This window comes from Monodelphis domestica, chromosome 4 (genome assembly GCF_027887165.1).
Source record: "Monodelphis domestica isolate mMonDom1 chromosome 4, mMonDom1.pri, whole genome shotgun sequence".
NCBI lineage: Eukaryota > Metazoa > Chordata > Mammalia > Didelphimorphia > Didelphidae > Monodelphis > Monodelphis domestica.
This window is the reverse complement of record NC_077230.1, coordinates 85,333,761-85,353,578: the sequence shown is the minus strand read 5'-3', so window position 1 is coordinate 85,353,578 and position 19,818 is coordinate 85,333,761. Positions and strand designations below refer to the sequence as shown.

The 19,818-nt window shown below is 37.1% G+C and overlaps 1 protein-coding gene across 10 annotated transcripts in view; it reads right to left on the bottom strand.

The window, feature by feature from the left end:
- The window catches only part of STXBP5L (syntaxin binding protein 5L), a 469,360-nt gene that overhangs the window by 179,904 nt on the left and 269,638 nt on the right, over positions 1–19,818 (bottom strand). For all 10 annotated transcript variants that reach the window (XM_056793510.1, XM_056793513.1, XM_056793507.1 and 7 more), the window contains exon 9: positions 4,054–4,177. In XM_056793510.1, the coding sequence (XP_056649488.1) occupies positions 4,054–4,177 (124 nt within the window). The remainder of the gene's footprint in view (positions 1–4,053; positions 4,178–19,818) is intronic.

Sequence of the window (19,818 nt, the reverse complement as noted above, 5' to 3'; positions counted from 1 at the left end):
ATAAAGACAGGTCTGTCTACAGTGCTGCTCAGAGAACATACAGAGCACCTGTCACCTTGAGATGCTCACACTACTGAAAATCATTGATTTTATTATCACGGCAACTCATTTCTCACAATGCTACCACTGAAGAAGAAACACTGCTCATGCTTTTAAGTGGATTACAAAAGGGGCAGCTAGGTGACTTGGTGGGTAATTGGGCCCAAAGGCAGGAGATCCTGGGTACAAATCTGGCCTCAGACATTTGCCATCTGTGTGACCTTAGGCAAGTCACTTAACTACCTTTGCCTAGCCCTTATACCTCTTCTGCTAAGATTGAAGGTAGGTGTTTTTTAAAAAAGGATTACAAAGCACTCAGAATAATAGAAACTAGCGTTGGGATTTCAGAGGTTATCTAGTCCAATCTATACCGAAATAAGGATCCCCTTTACAATAATGCTAATAATTAGTCATCTGGTTTCTACCTTCTACTTTCAGACAGATTTAAATGACATTGAAGGTTCTTCTTATATTAAATCAACATCTGTTCTTCTAATAAGTAAATAGGGTTTTTCTCTCATCTACATTATAACCTTTCAAATATTTGTAGAGATATAATATACTATGCTCCATCCACAAGTCTTCCCTTCAGCATCTTTTTTTTTTAAGGTAAGTCTACCTGATAAGATTTGCACAGAATTGTATCAGATACTTTAGTTCACATTTTATTACCTGTCCTGGTTTCCATATAATGTATGCAATCCATTATTGCCATGGAGATGCCACTTAGCATCAATTCAACTGCATTGCAAATAGCCATCTCTCAGAATCATTTTGGGAAAACGAGTGCTCAACTAAATGTAGCTTGACTTTTAAATTTCTTGTGATCCAACTGATCTCTTTACACAACTCTCCCTTTTCTTTTTCATCATAGGATCATTATCTAGAACCAGAAGGGACTTCAGGGGCAATATAGTCCAATTCCCTTGTTTTATAATTGAGGAAAATGAAGCCCAGAAAGGTGGAATTTGAACATAAATCTTTTGACTTCAAAACTCTTTCTCTTTCTTGGACTCTGCTGCCTTCCTGGATTATTCCTATATTTCCTCTCCTCTATCACAAATTCTAAGGCAGAGTGGTCATTTCATCTCATCATTTATACCCCAACAAACAGTTCCTCTTTACTGGTAAAAATCTGGTACAGAATAGCAATTTCCCTTATTGGTTCCTCTACCTTTTGAAGGATGAAATTATTAGCTGCTTTTCTATCAGCAAAGAAAGTACTCTAAGATATCTAGATCCTTGAGTCCCCCAGCCCAATTTCTACTATTGTATGCTTCTGTGCCAAACTCCTCATCTTTCCTTTTTTATTTTTATCCCACAGTCAAGGGGCTTTGAAGTACATGGGTACAGTAGTTCTGTTTCTACTCTTATTAAGCTTTACTGAAATCCTTCCTGATATTTTCTTAATATATAATGCTATTTACTACTCATTATCCCTTTCCTTTTGAACATGACAGGCAATGTGGTAGAGTAGATAGTGTGCTACCTTGTAATCAGATACTTGGATTTAAATTTTGCTTCTCATTTATGGGCAAGTCACTTAACTTCTTGGTATCCTAGACTACTCTCTAAGACTAGAGTAATAGAAATATTACAAATATACTTTAGTTGAGAGAATTCCCACACCAGGACTTCTCCACATTGATAAAATCACAGGTCCGGATCAAAAAATCCAAAACATATTCTAGACATTGGTACTTCCCATCAAGTTTGAGTGATACTTAGGAAATGAAATCTGCCTTCTTGTGTTAGGATTTCTTAGTTCATCTTTTTCTTACTCATATTATATGCACTTGTGAATGCATAGAAAACTGAGGCTGTGAATTTGATTACTTGTTCCTTTCTTGGATTTTTTTTCCTCTTTGATTCCTAGATACTCTATTGCTACTCTTCTTCCCACATTGTACCTATTCTCTATGGTATTAACTTGGTGGATATACACAGGTGGTCTTATCCTCCCTCCTTTTGTAGTTTTGACTAGACAATTATTTTATTATTCTTGTTTAGGAAAGCTTCATTACCAGTCAGAAAGAGTTTGTAATTCTTGTATTTTAAGCTGTGGTCCAGAAGTCCAAATCCTATTTTCAGACACTATCTTCTCAAGCAGCCAATCCTTTCTTCAATCTGCTTCTCTCTTTTGAAACCTTTGCTTTTGACAGGCAGCACTGGTGAAAAATACCCCTCATCCCTAAGATCTTCCATTTCTTGGCCAAGGCTTCACACTCTTGAGCAATACTTTGTTCCAGTAGCCAATCTGAAGCACAATAAGTTTGTGGTAGTCATTAAGTCTGATGAATCCTGGGAGGCATTCTGTCACATCTTTGTTATATGCATGTCCCAATATGATGGCAGAACTCTCTGTTATTATTATCATCAGGTTTACAAATAGCTACTTCAGTATTCCTCAGCAGAGGCATCAAACATCATTACTTCTCTCTTCGTCTAACTTGAATACAAGATCTCTCATCTGACATCATCTGTTGATCTACTTTATTACATGTTGAAGGAAATAATTACTATTTAGTTCCAAATGCCCAGTGATCTTTCCCTCCTTTCTCTTCTCTAACCATATTCTATCCTCATCAAGATAAGGGATCTCTTCTGCCTCTTCTGATCCTTTTTCTTTTTTGTTTTCACCTTACATCCTTTCCATTTTTTAAAGAAAAACATATTCTTCCTGACAGTCTGGAAAGTGGAGAGGCATTCCTCAAACCACTTTATCTTTTCTTCCAAATAGAAGACTAGCCTACACACTTTTTACATTATAAAAATCACTTAGCTAATATAGAAATATGATTCTATTTCCAGGGACTCTTAAAATATTATCCAAGAATCCTGAGATTCCCTCAGACTTTTTCAGAGGATCTATGAGGTCAAAATTATTTTCATAATAATACTAAGATACTTTAATTTCTAATATGGTAAATACCAATAGATATATCCCACTAACAAAAAACTTTGAGGGAGTCCTCAATTATTTTTAAAAGAACAAGGTTTGAAAGCCTCTGACATACTTTATGTAGGCTACAGCAAAATTGTTTCTGTTCAACATAGTAGCTACTTCACTATTATTTTTTCTCATAGCTATCCTGCAGAATTTCTTTCTTTTATATGTTCCCAATGGCTTTCCTAAAATCTGATCAGGCCTACAGAGGAACTAAGGTCACTATCAAAATAAATATTTCATGTGTGGCACTCATACAGGAATAGATAGATCCAAGAAGCCTGATTGATTCCAAGTACACTGCCCATATAAGCAAATGGCTAAAGTGTGTATATATATCAAAGCTTCAGAAATGTACCATAAGTGGATAGAATTCTATTGGTATTAACATAATTTCACTAAGGTAACGATCAGATATATCACAAACTGAAAAATAATTTTCTGTTGCCTGCTCTATGATACAAGCTATGTATTATTAAAAGTCTCATTAAAACATAGAGATAGCCTATCCTTAATCATGAGCGGGAGTATTTAAAATACACTTAATAAGCTTCACAAGAAACAACAAGGCCTATCTGGAGAACATGATATAAAGAGAGCAAAGAACAAGAGGAAAAGGGACTAAAGAGGTGCTATATCAACGGTAGCACTGCCTTGAGTCATTTTCAAAAGGCTTTAAGATTAGATTGTTCTCCCATTGACAGAGTCAGCTACCAACAACTGGTTCAGTCAGTGTGCATTACTTTATTCAGCTCTAGCAATGACTCCTAGACAGGTCTGCCACTCACTATTGACTTCTCCAATTGAGGAAACTGTCTGAAGAGGCAGTGCCTTCTTCTAGTGTGGGAAAAGGGAGAGAGGGAAGACTAAGACTGGATGAAGGACGGATGAAAAAATGCTCTTGCCACTTGGGAGTAACCTTCAAGTTCTTAGAAGTAAGGGAGGGGAAAGAAAGTTATTGGAAAACTTTTGTGACTTCCATAATCTTAAGTGCGGACACCACCTCTTTCTACTTCACATTAAGCAGTGAATATCAACATTTATTCCCTTTGAAAGTATCATCTTACCATGTGGAATTGTGGTCTGGAAAGGACGGCTTGGACTTTTCAGGTTCCATAGAGTCAAGCTGCCATCTGAATGGCTGCACATGAACTGTTTGCCCTCATGATGCCAATCAATTGAATGAATAGCCTAATGAAATAACAGTTAAGAGTAAACAAACAGGTTACAAAGGCAAGTTATCCTCAGGGGGGGAAATTGTACAAAGGATGTAAAAATATGTATTGTGGTTTTCTAACTCTTTAGGACTAAGGTTGGATTGTCAGAAGGGGTAGAACATCAATTTCCCTCTACTATTGGAATAGCAGCAAAGGGCTTTCTTTGTAAGTCTTGGAGGCAACCTGCTAGGTTAAAAGAATCATGAACTGGAAACAGGTGAAACCTAGCTTTGAATCTCAACTGTGACATTTGAGCTTCATCACCGTGAGCAAAATGCTTAACCATTTTTACCTCAGTTAAGATAAGGAGGGATGGCAGGTGCCACCTGGCTCTAAGCCTATGAGTCTATGAACATCATCTGTAAAATGAGGATAATATCTGTACTGCCTGCCTCTCAGGTTTGTTGTGAAGATCAAAAGGGATGTCTGTAAAATGACTTGTTTAGATTTTAAGCACTGTATCAATATCAGCTGGTATTATTATTATTATAAAAGGCCTGTTGTATTTTGTGGAGCTCCTGGAGGGCAGTATAATCTTATAATTTCATTTGTAAACCAAATTTATGAGTTTGAAAAATCACAGTGTGAAGTATAATTTGGATATTATAATGTGTGAGAAGATGAATTCTTCAATAAAAATTTATGGAGTGCCAATTGCTACTTTACGAAATTGGGTTAAAGAATATTCTTGCCTTCTAGGAAATTAAAACCTAGTTACTGATTGACAGAGCAAACCAGAAAAACAGGGGTGACAAGACAATGATAGACAACATATAAAATTCATTTGTAAAATATATACAGGGTGATTCAAAAAGTCTTAGGGTTTTAATAGTTTAAAACTGGAGGAAAGCTTTGGAATACTATATATATTAGAGCCTTTTGATCTAGAGTTCAGCTATTCAGCAATTTCATCTATAAGGAACATTGATAAGAAATAATGTGCATTTTAAAATGGCTCTGAACCCTGGGAGACTACATCTCCCAGGACCCTAGTAAAATAGACTGAGGTGCAAAAACATTCATGCAATAAATCCCGTGACCTTTATTCAAATTCTTACAGTGAAATTTCTTCACAGTTCTGGACTCTCTTTCTTTCCACCCTCTATACTATTTCTCTTGGTGATCTCATTAGCCCGCATGGGTTCAGTTATCTTTTTTTTTTCAGATCTATTTATCCAATCATAACCTCTCTCTTGATCTCCAGTCTCATATCACCAACAGCCCTTTGATATCTCAACCTGGATTCCCATTGATATTCCAAATCTAACAAGTACAAAATAGAATCTGTTGTCTTTTCCCTCAAACCTTCCCCTCTTCTCAGCTTCTTATGTTAGGGTCCGAAGGGATGTCCAGCCAAGGAGCACACGGAGACAATGCAATTCGGCCAAGGGGAAGCCTTTATTACTAGCGCGTGTGCCAGGGGAGCTCAGCAAAGGAGTTCCGAGGAAGCACGGTCCGAGTGGGGTTTATATAGGTTGAAGTCTGTTTGGGACATTCTATGGTTAATGATCTTAGAGAGATATCGACATACCCAGGGGCCCTGATGACAGGAGGGAGTATGTCAACATACTCAAGGCCCCTGTAGCTCCGGGGACTTGTACTGAACGTTCTTTTGCTCCAGACCTACAGGGTGGGGATCAGTTGATCCTTTCCTACATAACACTCTATCACTAGGGTGGGCAAGACCAACTTCTCAGTTGCTAAACTTGGAACTCCAGTTTTGCCACGGCTGCTGACTGGTAATGACCCCACACATGGAAGCTGTTGTTTCTACCTTCAGAGCACCTTTCATATATTCTCCTCACAACTCCCAGGCACCATCCTGACACAGGCCTTCATCATTACATGCCTAAACTATTACAATAGTCTTCTGGCAGACCGATCTCCTTGCCTTGTCTCCTCCTACTCTAGTCTGTCTTACACTTCACTGCCAAGGTGATCTTTCTACAGAGTAGGTCTGATAAAGCCCTTTCTCCTCCTCCCCCCCAAATTCCATTGGCTCCCTATTACCTCCATGATCAAACAAAAATTCGGTTTGGCTTTAAAAGCTTTTCATAAGCTAGGCCCTTTTATGAGATTCTTGAGGTGAGGTATTATGTTTTTATGTTTCTTTGTATCCCCAGTGCTTGGCATTTATTAACATATAATAGGCACTTATTAATTCACTGTATGACTAATTCTCCTAAATCAGGTTTTCTGGTGTCTTAATCTATTGCTGATTAGCAGCAATAAAATGAAGCAATAAACTACAGATTAGAAGGGAGTAGAGGGGCCAGTCTGTGCAAGTGTGCTAACAGCAATAAAGGGTGAACAAAGAAGATGACAGAAAAGAACACAAAACGAGATGAAAAACTAAAAAAGCATGGCAGCTGGAGCCATGTAAAGTAGAACCAAAGACCTGGATAGTTAAATGGGCATCAAGGTATAAAAGGGAAATAATATAATTGAAGTTCATAAAGATGATTCTGAATCATCAAGAAAAGATTAGGCTGTGCTTAGTGAAATTCATTTAAAATAACAGAGAAGGGGCAAGTTGGGTGGCTCCGTGAATTGAGAGTCAGGACTAGAGATGGGAGGTCTTAGGTTCAAATGTAACTAACACTTTGATACAGATGTCAGTGATTCAAGCTCAGAAAGGCTTTAAGTGAAACACTCATTATTTGTGACTTGAGCATTTCCTATCACATTCATGCTCACTTAATCCACTGATAACTCAAATAACACAAGTTCACCCCCTTCTATGAGGTTTCAATCATCTCCAACACAAATAGATAGGCCAATCCCTCTAGTCTCCAAAACCCTAAAGGACATTCTTCCAAAAGTTACTACTGCTTACACAGGAGGATGGAAGGAATGTGTTACGCTGACTTTACATCCTGAACCATAATCAAAGGACCACAGATTAAGAGTGATAATGGATTTTTGAGGTCATTTAGAACTTTTCACATGAGGAAACTAAACTCTGAGGGCTTGTGACTTGACCAAGGCCACCAGGGTGATGAATAGCAATGACAGAGCTTGACGTCAAGATCCTCTAATTCAAAATCCAGTAGTTTCTTCCCCCCCCCCCCCCACTGTACTACTCTACCTCCCAAAAGGCTCTGCTATTATTTCATACTACAATTTCACTGGATTCTTCTGAACTCAGATGTCTAAGAGTAGTTATGGACAGAGAGGGAATGTGACTCAAACCAGCCACATAACTATTGACAAACATCTTAAACCCTCAGGACCCTGGGCATCTCTATGGAATTTTAAGTCAGAGATGAGTTGCCAAAATGCATTTTTGGAGGACATTTCTATACTGATAGTTCCTCACACTGATGTAATCAGAGACCTAGAAACACACACATACACACACAATTAAGATTTGATGATCCTGGTAGATTATCCACCACTACAGGGCTGTGGCTTCCATGATTATGAGATGTATCCAATCAGCCTCCTTTGTTAAAACATTAGAAGGACCAACCCTATCAAAAGATACAATTTTTTTTAGTCCTTTTAGGTATTCTTAAATAGTTGCTATATAATATTATAGGCACTACCCTTTTTTCACTGTCTTCCCTCAGAAGATAGTGGTTGTCTCTTGAGTACAGATTTCCTTTCACTCTCCCTTCCTTGCTATAACCTTTCTATAATTTGTTGTGAGTTTTAAAAAAATTGTGCCTAGTTTTTCTTCTCTTCATTGCATTGGCAAGTCTTTTCTTTCACTTCCATGCTAAACAAGTTACTGACATTTTCACTTCTATTTCCAATGCCCTTTCTACTATGCGGCATTGCTGCTATAAAAATGTATTTTCCTATAAAAATAGATGCTACTGAGAAGAGATTCCTGAAAATAAGATTTAGAGTTTTGTTGGTCCAGATTTTGAGTTCCATTAAGATCCATGATTACTACTAAGTACTTGTTCTTTCTATTCCAACACACCAAATTTAAGTAAACTTGAGAGCAAACGTTTCTTCTGTAACCTATAGCACCTATTGAGAGATTCACTCTTTGGCTGTGTATTTGATGAAATATGAAATAGTAATTTATTCTGCTGTGAGTTTTCCTTTAATTAACCAGTTATATATTGAGTATCTGTTATATTCTTAACACTATTAGGTTCTGTTGGGGGAACACAAAAGAAGTAGAAAACATGAACTCTTTCTTCAAGAAACATATAGTTTAGTTGGTGAAAGTCAACTGCAATAGCAGAGAAATAGAGTATATAATGAGTTAAATTATGTGATAAAAAATTAAATGTTGAAGGAGTCCAGGAAAGGCAAAGATACATAGGAAAGGAGGAGAGGATTCATGAAAGGAATGAGATATGAGCTGGTCCTTAAAGGATAGGTCAGAACTGCCTAAGAGGATAACAGGACACTCCAGAAAAAAGGGGGAAATAACATGAAAAATAGGAGAGAGGGAAATCTCAATAGCAGAGAAAGAGAAAAGAGTCACTTTTTCAAAAAGCTTAATTATTCTGGTCTCGGACCACTCTATCAGGGAACCACTAAAATGAACCAGCTTTCAGTGTAGTTTCAACTCTATTTAATGCCACATCACCCAACACAGACTAAAACCCATTTAATACCTGTCTCCCTAGAGGAAGGTTAAAATATAAGAAATCCCATGTTTTCTAGTAATGGAAGCTCTGACTCAGCAGTGGAAAACCAAAAACTCATGTAAATTTGTGGAAGAAAGAATCCCAAACACTGGTGGCAGAACTCCTATGGGTGTAGGATCTTGCCTAAGAGTTTTAGTTGTAATATCACTCACAAAGAGTACTTTTTCAGAATCTTTTCTAGTAGTAAGTAGGATAATGGGTCTGAGAAACGGAGAGAGACCCTTTACTGATCTTATTACAAAAACCAAAACAGCATTCCATTCCCCCTTCATGACTATGAGTGGCACTAATGTTCTTCCAGTTATCTGACAGCAGGATCTAGGAATTCTCACAAATGACAGTTTAGTAATATAGATAATCTGGGGCTCAAGAGTGCAGGAATGGGTGGAATGTTAACAGTTTGGGTCTTTGAATACCAACTAATAGCTTTTATAGGTTTCAGATATTCAACAGTAAAAGATCACAGGGAGCCAGACAGGTGGCTCAATAATAAAGAGAAAGGAGATCCTACGTTCAATTTGGTCTCAGATACTTCCTGTATGACCCTGAGCATGTCACTTAACCCCCATTGTCTAGTCCTTACCATTCTTCTGCTTTGTAACCAGAACAGAGTATTGATTCTAAGATGGAAGGTAAGGGTTAAAACAAAAAGATCACAGGTTCTTAATATTCATGCCATAATAAGGCTGCTTCTAGGCTCATGATCTGTTTTTTGATGGTGTATCTCATCTAGAAGTCTGGAACCTATGAAGGCTACACACTTAACATTTTGTGTACCTAAACCTGAGCCTCAGAGTATCTTTTTTTATGAAGTTGTCATTGGTGAGAATCTGTAACTGCTGATTCTAGGTAACTGGGAGATTTTAGTGTGATTAACAGTCAGTGAAGTTGAGAAGAAGAACTTTTTTTTTAAAGATAATATTCTATTTTGGGTAGGACATCTACACAGAATTTATAGATGGATTAGATGTATAGATTGGGGAGCTACCAATGTTTCCAACAGTTGAAATCGCGAGGACATTTTGAGTATAAGTATACCAATTATCCTATATATGGCATAGATGCAGAATCTGCTCGTGCAGTGGTGTCAAAAAAAAGGAACAAATAGACAAAGATAAAAGCTAGAATTCCTGGCAAATTTACAGCTTAAGGTCATTGTTTCCTCCCCCCCCCCCACTTTCATTATATTCTCTGCAGAGCTAATCTTGGCTTTTTAGCCTTGAAGTAGCATATTCATTTCACATGCCCTTATTAAAAACCTTTGATCTTTATTCTGCTTTATATCCTATGGACTATAAGTATTTATCTGCTAGCAGTTATAGACTTAAAATAGGAAAAAAATATAAAAAATAGGGAGCAGAAAACCAAGTACAACAGACAGGGGGAAAAATAAATAGAATGAGATTGAAAATACTATACGGTCACTGAGTTGAAGGAAGAAACTTCAAGGGCAGGGTGTTCAACAATGTAAAAAATAACAGAATAAAGATGAAGAAAAAGGTCATTGGATAAGGCAATGAAGTATCTTTTAATATGGAGTTTTCAGAGACTAATAAGGAAATAAGGCTAATTGAAAGGGATTACAAAAATACAGAAAGATAACAAAGGCAGATGACTGATTTGAGAAATGGTCATGAAAGGAAGAAAAAAATAATGTGGTGTATAGGATGTGCCACTCTTTTAGATAAAAAGATTTGTTTGTATTTTTTTCCCAATAGAGGTGAGATTTACTTAGTTTGAAGGCAGAGGATAAAGGGACTAGTAATAAAGAGGGGGGAATTGACAGATGCTGGAGAGAGAGGAGATAAATGTATGACTTGTTAGGAGTCAAAAGGGGATGAATCTAGATCACAGAAAGATTAACCCTAAAAAGGGAACTTTTTATATGTCTTAAGGAAAGTTAAGATGAAGGTAGAAACAAAAATATATTTGGGTAAGGAGTCTGGTAGATGAGAAATTAAAAGGTAAAAAATATACTGGACTGAAAATTAGGAGACCTGGGTAGTGTTCTAAGCTTAGGTACCAAAGGACACTGCATGCCCTTAGTCAACTGATTTCTCTGGGTTTCATGTACAAAGTGAAGTTGTTGGACTAGATGATCTCAAAGGTTTCAAAATTCTATTATTTTTTCTGCTGAAAATTGGTGGACTTCACAGATTAGGGAATTGAGAGATTGACAGGTTTGAAATATCTTTCGCGAAAAGCACTAAATAGAATTACCAAAAGAATGAATGAAAAATTGTTTACTATTGTGTCCCATTTTATACTTATTCTTTTCCCTTTCTACCTTCCTGCTTTTATAGAGTCCAGAATATGTGTACAAATAGTTTTAATAAAATCTTCTCCCCAAATTTAGTAATCCATCCCTACTTTAATCAGGGAAAAGGTTCACCTCGAAAATTCTCTCTCCCTGCTGTAGCTTCCAAAGTATCAGGGGTCAACAAAATCTACTGACCTCAGATTTTTATACCTTGCCTAATTTGGCTGTAGCTACTGCAGCCATGCTTTCTTAGCTGACCTCACTGACTGTAACTTTCTAAATAACTGCATAAATCTACAGTATTTTTGTCTTTATTCTATTCTAATTAGTTCTACCTGTTTGATACCCACATTCAGCAATAAAATTGAGGCTTGGATTCTAATATCAAAGAAATCCTGCCTCAAAATTCTGTTATAGGTCAAATTAGAATTACTATATCTTAGATGTCTGGGTTAAGATGGCCCCAGAGTAGAAGCAAGGATTGTCATGTTATCTCCACCGACTGATATAAAATGCCTCAAAAGGACAAAACCAAAACCAGATGAGCAAAGGGACTCCACTGTAGGGCTCAGCATTGAAGGGAGAAAGAGTTTGGGGCATTTCCATGCAAAAAGGGGGCAAAATTACTCCCACCAAAATGTGAACTCATCACCCCTTCCCTACTATACCTATAACTCCGGAGTTAAAGCAAGCATGGGGCAACCTCTAGGTTCTTGGGGGAATGGCTGAGGACACCACAGAATTATCCCTAAAAGCAGTGAGACTGGAGACACCAGGAAGCTAAGGAATGCAGAGCTTAGGCAAAGAGATAGGGGAGGGCTACATACAGCAGATGCCACCACAGACACTTGACAAGTAGTTTCAGGGAAAAAACCTCTCAGGAGCTTAACACAAAGACTTACCTACCCTCCTCACTGAGACTTCTGCAGGGCAATCTCTAGGTTCTCAGGAGCTCTCTGAGGATACCACAGACTTACCCTAAGAGCATTGAAACTTTGGACCCCAGGAGGCTGAAGAACATGGAAACTGGGCTCAGAGAGAGAGCAGAGAGGGACAACACTCAGTAGATGTGGAGACTTGAAAAATAGCCTCAGGGAAAAAACATTCTGTAGTTCCATACACAGAGAGCCTGCCTTCCTCACTCAGACTTCTGACTGGGAAGGGAAGGAAAAACCAACAAAGCAATGGCCACCCAAGAAATACAATCTACAAACACCAAAAAGAACAAGAGAAAGGCATTGACACTGGAAAATTATTATGGAGAAAAAAATCAAGACTACAAAGGAGACAGCAGAAGATGACAAACAAGCAAACACATCCAAACTTTTGGGAAAAAATGGAAATTGGTCACAAACTCACTAAGTAATAAGGCTGGATTTTGAGAGCCAAATTTAAAAAAAAATAGGAGAAACTTGGCAAGAATAGTGGGAAATAGTTCAAAAAGAAAATAACAGTTTAAAAGACAGAATGTCAGCCTTGGAAAAAGAAGCCCAGAAATCAAATTAAATGATAAGCAAATTGAGGACCAGAAATGACCTCCTGGAAGCCATGAAAAGCAGAAAAGACCAAACCAAAAAAAAGAAAACCAAAAAATCATAGCTGAAAACCAGTCTTTAAAGACCAGAATTGGGCAAGTAGAAGGTAATGATCTCACAAGCCAGCAAAAATTAATAAAGCAAAGTCAAAAGAATGACAAAATAGAAGGAAACATGATAAATCTCACTGAGAAAAATGATTGATATGGAAACCCGATCTAGAAGAGACAATTTGAGAATCATTGGTCTACCCGAAAACCTAGAAATAAACAGAAATCTTGAAGAAATTATCCAAGAAAACTGTCCTGATGTTCCTCAACAAGGGGGAAAAATAGACATTGAAAGAACCCATAGATAACCCGCTACATTAAATCCTCAAAAGACAACCCCAGGAATGTAATTGCTAAATTCAAGAGGTTCCAAGCTAAGGAGAAAATATTACAAGAATCCAGAAAGAGATAATTCAGATATCAAGGAGCACCAATCAGTATTACACCGGATCTGGCAGCCTCTACACTAAAGGACTGCAAGGCTTGGAATATGATATTCAAAAAGGCAAGAGAATTGGGTCTACAAGCAAGGATCACCAAAATTGACCATATAGTTTCAGGGAAAATTATGGGCATTCAACAAAATAGAAGACTTCCAAATATTTGTCAAGAAAAGACCAGAATTAAATGGAAATTTTGATATCCAAATACAAAAATCAAGAGAAACATAGAAAGAGAGGAGAAAAAATGTTTTTTTAAAGGGCTTCAATAAAGTCAACTTGCTTATATTCCTATGTGGAAAAATGTTATTTGTAGCTCTCAAAAATTGTATTCACTATTATAGTAGTTAGAAGAATTATTCATATATAGAGGTTGGGGTAATAAGTGGTTTAAGATGATATGCATAAAAAGAAAAGGGGGGAATAGAAGATGGCATCAAGAGAAACTTGAAGGAATAAGAAAAATAGGATAATCTATATCACACAAAGAGGCACATGAGAGGGGGAGGGGAAGAATACTATTATAAGAAGGAGAGGAAGAGAGTGCTAATAGTTAATTCTCAAACCTTACTCTCAGTGGAATCTATTCTGAGAGGGAAGAGCAAATAGATCCATTGAGGTATCAAATTCTAACTTAACCTACAGGGAAGTTGAGAGGGAAAAACCAAGGTGGGGAGTGGGACTGGGAATACAAAAAGGGAGGGAAAGAGAGTGGGGAGAGAAGTTAATAGACTCTAAAAAAATAAGAGGGGAATAAATAGAGAGGCGACGGAAAAGGAAGTAAAATAAGGGTGGGGATTTGGGGGACAGATTAAAAGCAAACCACTGGCATAGAAGGAAATAGCATAAACTCAGAATGGGTGAATGACTTGAATATAAAGAAGGAAACTACAAGTAAATTAGATGAACAAAGAATAGTATACTTGTCAGATCTATGGGAAAGGAAAGATTTGAAGACCAAGCAAGAGTTAGAAAGAATTGCAAAATGTAAAATAAATAATTTTGACTACAATAAATTAAAAAGGCTTTGTACCAAAAAACCCCAATGAAACCAAAATTAGAAGGGAAGCAACAAATTGGGAAAAAATCTTTATAACAAAAACCTCTGACAAAGGTTTAATTACTCAAATATATAAGGAGCTAAATCAATTATATGTATATAAAAAAAAACAAGACATTCCCCAATTGATAAATGGGCAAAGGACATGAATAGGCAAATTTCAGATAAAGAAATCAAAACTATAAAAAGCACATGAAAAAGTGTTCAAAATCTTTTATAATTAGAGAAATGTAAATAAAAATAGCTTTGAGCTACCACTTCACATCTAGCAGATTGGCTAAGATTACAGCAAAGAAAAGTAACGAATGTTGGAGGGAATGTGGCAAACTATTAATGCATTGCTGGTGGAGTTGTGAATTGATCCAACCATTCTGGATGGCAATTTGGAACTATGCCTAAAGGGTTTTAAAAGACTGCCTGCCCTTTGATCCAGCCATACCACTGCTGTGTTTATACCCCAAAGAGATCATAAGGAAAAAGACTTGTACAAAAATATTTATAGTCACACTCTTTGTGGTGGTAAAGAATTGGAAAATGAAGGAATGCCTTTCTACTGGGGAATGGCTAAACAAATTGTGGTATATATTGGTGATGGAATACTATTGTGCTAAAAGGAATAATGAAATGGAGAAATTCCATATGAACTGGAATGACCTCCAGGAATTGATGCAGAGTGAAAGGAGCTGAATCAGGAGAACTTTATACACAAAGACAGATACATTGTGGCATAATAAAATGTAATGTACTCCTCAATTAGCAGCAATGCAATGATCTAAGACATTTCTGAGGGAACTCTGAGAAAGAATGCTATCCACATCCAGAGAAAGAACTGTGGGAGTAGAAACACAGAAGAAAAACAACTGTTTGATCACATGAATTGATGGGGATATGACCTTAAAGGATCATCCTGGTGCAAATATCAATAATATGGAAATAGGTCTTGATCAACAACACATATACAACCCAGTGGAATTGCACATTGGCTATGGGAGGAGGAAAGGGAAAGAATATGAATTATGTAACAATGGAAAAATTCTCTCAATCAATTAAATAGAATTTAAAAGAAAAGAATTACTATCTCTCTTCTTTATCAGAGCTGATTCAGACAAGAGGAAGAAGATGATGTTGGATAGCAGCAGCTAGTTGAAATGAGCAATAAAACTGCAAATTAATCGAATGAAGTAAGAATTATACTATGTTAGTAACTTGGTTATTTATGTAAACTCTCTACAGAAGATTCAGTGGGGGAAAAATAAAGCTTTTGTGAACTCCTATGTTTTGTTTTATCGAGCAAGTTAGGTAGCAAAGAGGATAGAATGTTAGACCTGGACTCACCAACACTTTAGTTCAAATCCCACCTCAGCTATTTATTAATCATTTCACCTTGGAGAAGTGATTTAATCTCTACTTCAGTTTCCTCAACTGTAAAATGGGAATGATAAGAGCATCCACCTCACAGGGCTTTTGTGAGGATCAAATGAGATAAGTGCTTGCCTCAAAGTAGGTATTTAATAAATGCTTCCTACTGCCAACCCCCTACCACAATCTTTTTTTCTTCCTTCTCTTTAGACCAGGAAAAACATAAACTACGCAAACATATATAAATCTATAAATCTTCTGTATGAAGATTTTCTTGATGCCCCCCCAACTGTTGGTGTCATTATTACTTTCTATTTATTTTCTCTAGATTTATTCTGCACAGACTGACAAGTATTTCTTATCCTTCCAGAATGTAAGCTCCTTGAACACAGAGGTTGTTTGGTTCCTTGTATTTTTATCACTGGTGTCAAGTACATAGTCAATACTTAATTTATACTTGTTGATTGCCTGGAGGCAGCAGCTTTTTCTGTTCTGGTTGAACCCAGAGAACTGTGGCTGAATATTATTCTCTAATTAAAAAATCTGAAGAGATAAATTTTTTGTTCTGATGAGGGATATGTGTCTTACTGGAAGGCAACTTTGAATGCAAACCTCAATTAAAAGAAACCTAAAGGGGTGTTATCCCTAATGTGCATAGCCCAGCAAGGAAGAAAATTAAATGATTAAAAGTAAAAATCAGTGAAGATACAAGTTATTTTTTACGAAGGTGTTGTATTTTTTTAAAATCCTACTAAACCTGCACATCTGTCTTTATGTTAGAAAAGAAAAGGCACACTAGTCATGATCATACTTTTTAAGTATCTGAAGGGCAGTCTTGTGAAACAGGAATTAGACTTGGTTCATGGAGCTTCAGAGAAACAAGTTAAGGTTAGTGAGGAGAAATTACAAGGTAGCAGATTGGGGCTTCACGTAAGAAAGAGCTTCCCAATAACTAGAGATATACAACGATGGAATGTATTTCTTTTTGAAAGAGTGTCCTATCACTAAAAGTATTCAAGTAAGAGTTCAGTCACTGAGATCTGGACAACTGATGTTTGTTCACTGATGTTCAGAATTAGTTTCTTTTAAATTTATGTAGAAGCTTCCTTTTTAGCGGTCCAAGCAGAGGACTGACTAAAAATCTGGCTTACAAAAAGGCAAGATTCAAGTCTGTCAGCTGGGGCTCTCTTCAACTCACCTGGGGCCTAGAGAGTTCAGGACAGACCGTACGATATATTGAGCCCACAGAAACTTGAAGTGATGCCTGGCCTGAGCTGAGATCTTTATCAGAGCTCAAGAACCTGATTCAGACAAGAGGAAGGTAGGTCTTTAACCTCTAGTTCCATCAAATAGCCGAGTACAAAATGAGGCATTGTATATCAAAGTGCTTTGTAAGGCATAAAGTGCTATACAAACGTTAGTTACTATACACATTGAAAAAAACCTTTGGATTTATAGCAGAGGTCTGAATTCAAATCTCATGTCTTCTCATTACCACTTGTGGGAACTTTAGCAAGTTATTTCATTTCTATGGGTCTTAGTTCCTCACATGTAAGAAGGTAGATTAGACTTTGAGGGTATCTTCCAATACTAAATCTATACTTCTGTGACTTATGACTAATAGAGAATAGTTAGAATTATCTGCAATAATGACTACCCCTTAGCAGAATGCATTGCAATAGGAGGTTGTATTATATTTCTTTATGTTTGTTATAAAAAGCATAAATGTTCAGATCACATACTTAAATTCCCACCTCTTTTACTTATCCATTGTTGCTGTTGTTCAGTCATTTCACACTCTGTGACCCTCTTGGGGTTTACGTGGCAGAGATACTGGGGTGGTTTGCCATTTCCTTCTCCGGCTCATTTTACAGATGAGGAAACTGAGGCAAACAACATTCAGGGTCTTGCCCAAGGTTACACAGCTAGTGTCTGAGATCAGATTTGACCTCAGGAAGATGAGTCTTCCTGACTCCAGGCCCAGGGCTCTATCTACTGTGCCTCCTTCTCGCCCTTGGCCCTCACTGTTACTAGGCAATCCTACTATATCTCTCTTACCAATTCAATATCCCACTCTCCAAAGCAGCTCTTGCAGGCCTTTCCATCCCTCCTTAACCTGTCCTGTCTCAGCTCCATCTATTCCCGTACCTTCACACTAAGCTACAGGACCCCCGATAGAGCTGGGAAGAAAGAAGGGGTTCTTCATTTTCTCAGACCCTTCAAGAGTGAAGTGCTCATATATGAGGTCACTGACACTGCTTCCACCCCACTCCCTTCTACTGCAATAGTAGAACTGCTCTTATAGGAATCCACAATAAAGGTGCAGACTCTTTCTTACCTTTTTTCTCCTTCTTTTCCACTTCCATGGTCTTCGGTGTCATTTTCCTCAATAATCCCAGGGAGTTGGACTATGCACTCCTTGTTAACTATGCCTAGCGATAGCATAAAGCCCCCTTCCTCAGTGATTACAAGGGAATAGTTGAGAGAACTGCTCAGAGCTCCATCCATTTGCCTCTACTGCTGCTCCCTTCCCAGCTTTGTACCATAATTCTTACCCGCAGCAAATTTGTGTTTCAAAGAAGAAACCACATAGCAAACAGGATAATAATTAAATAATGCAGTGTTTTTTAAAATTAGTTTTGGTGGTATTCACATGTATTTAAAATTTTATAATTGGTTATAATCATTCAAATTATTTTATATATGTGAGACTGAGTGTGTCTGTTTAGTAGGGTGATGTACAAGGGATATGATGTGATTCTTTGTTTAATAACAATTCCAAATGGGACTCTGGGTGACAAAAATCTTCTCTAATTACTGTGCCTTTGCTATCCTAATAGTTACTTCTTAATCTGGAAGCAGATTGTAAGCATACTATCAAGATAAACTACCAGACACTAGACCAGGGATTCTTCTCCTGGTGTCCATTAATGTGTTTTAAAAACAGCAACAACAAAAATATTTTGAGAATTGATTTCCTTTGTAATCCCATGAATTTTATTTTGTACATTTAAAAATATTCTGAGAAGACATCCATAGGCCTCATCTGACTGCCAAAGAGGCTCATGATAATAAAATCCTTGTTGTAATGTCTAGAAAGTAGGCTTGTCAACTAGAAATGGTCAATTATCAAAAATTATACTTTGTTCAAAGCATAGGTAGATCAGCTAAAGAAATTCTTGCTTTGGCCAAGGGAATCCCCAGAATGAGGATTAAATATCCCAGTTACCAGTATCACTCTTCTATGGTAGTTCCTAATTTACATAAATATTTAAGACCTTAATCTGGGATTTTAGAAAATTGGTTGCATATGTAGAGCATGCCCCTGAATTAGGTGTTCCCTTTTTCAAGTACCAATTACCAATACAAATTCCAACCACAAATAATCTGATATCTAAGATATAAAATACTTCCACAATTGAATATTCATTTAAAAGTCAAAATGTATCTATATTATATTAATATGACTTATGTAATGCCTCACTAAAGGAAGTATTCATATTACTATAGAAATGCCATTTAAGCAAAATTTAAGAGAATTTAAAACATCAAGCAATCATATTGTAGCCTGCTGACTAATATAACTACTATTAATCTTTAATTAAGCCTCAAGTTGTAACTTACTTTTCCTTATCTCCTAGGGTCAGAGGTCTTCTGGGGCTGTTCTTTTCCAGAAGATGAGATAGGACCATCATGAAAATGTCCTGCTTTAGCTTCTTCCTCCAGCTCTCTTCTCCATTTACTAAAGCTGTCTCTGGGCTAAAAGGCTCCCACAGGTGGGACTTGATCTAGCCACTTGTCTTGTGTCTTGTGAACGTGAGACCTAATCAACCTAACAAAGCCCCAAGACTCTCTTTGTGGCAGACAGAACAGACAATCAGACTCAGCTTCCTGTCACTTTTACTCTTTATGTCTAAAATTACACTAAAAACATCTAAGAAAACATATATGACACCCAGTCAGTGCCAGTGACCTGACATATTTTCACCAATTAGGACAAAGTTACTTTTGCTATGCTAACAATTGATACCAGGAGTCACATCTCTTAATTTTTGAAGCTTTCTACTAGGGTGACCATTAATTTACAAATAATTGCTTAAAGTAACCCATTAAAAAGACTCTGCCAAGTCTTTCCTTTGAAGTGCTTTGCTTCCTCCTTTCCTCCCTGCATCATCAATCTTCTTAACATATTTGAACATAACTGAGCCATACATATTACACAGTTTGATATAAAGATTTCCTGACAGTATTAGGATACAGTGAAGAAAACCTAGAATGAAAGCAAAGGCAACTAAGAA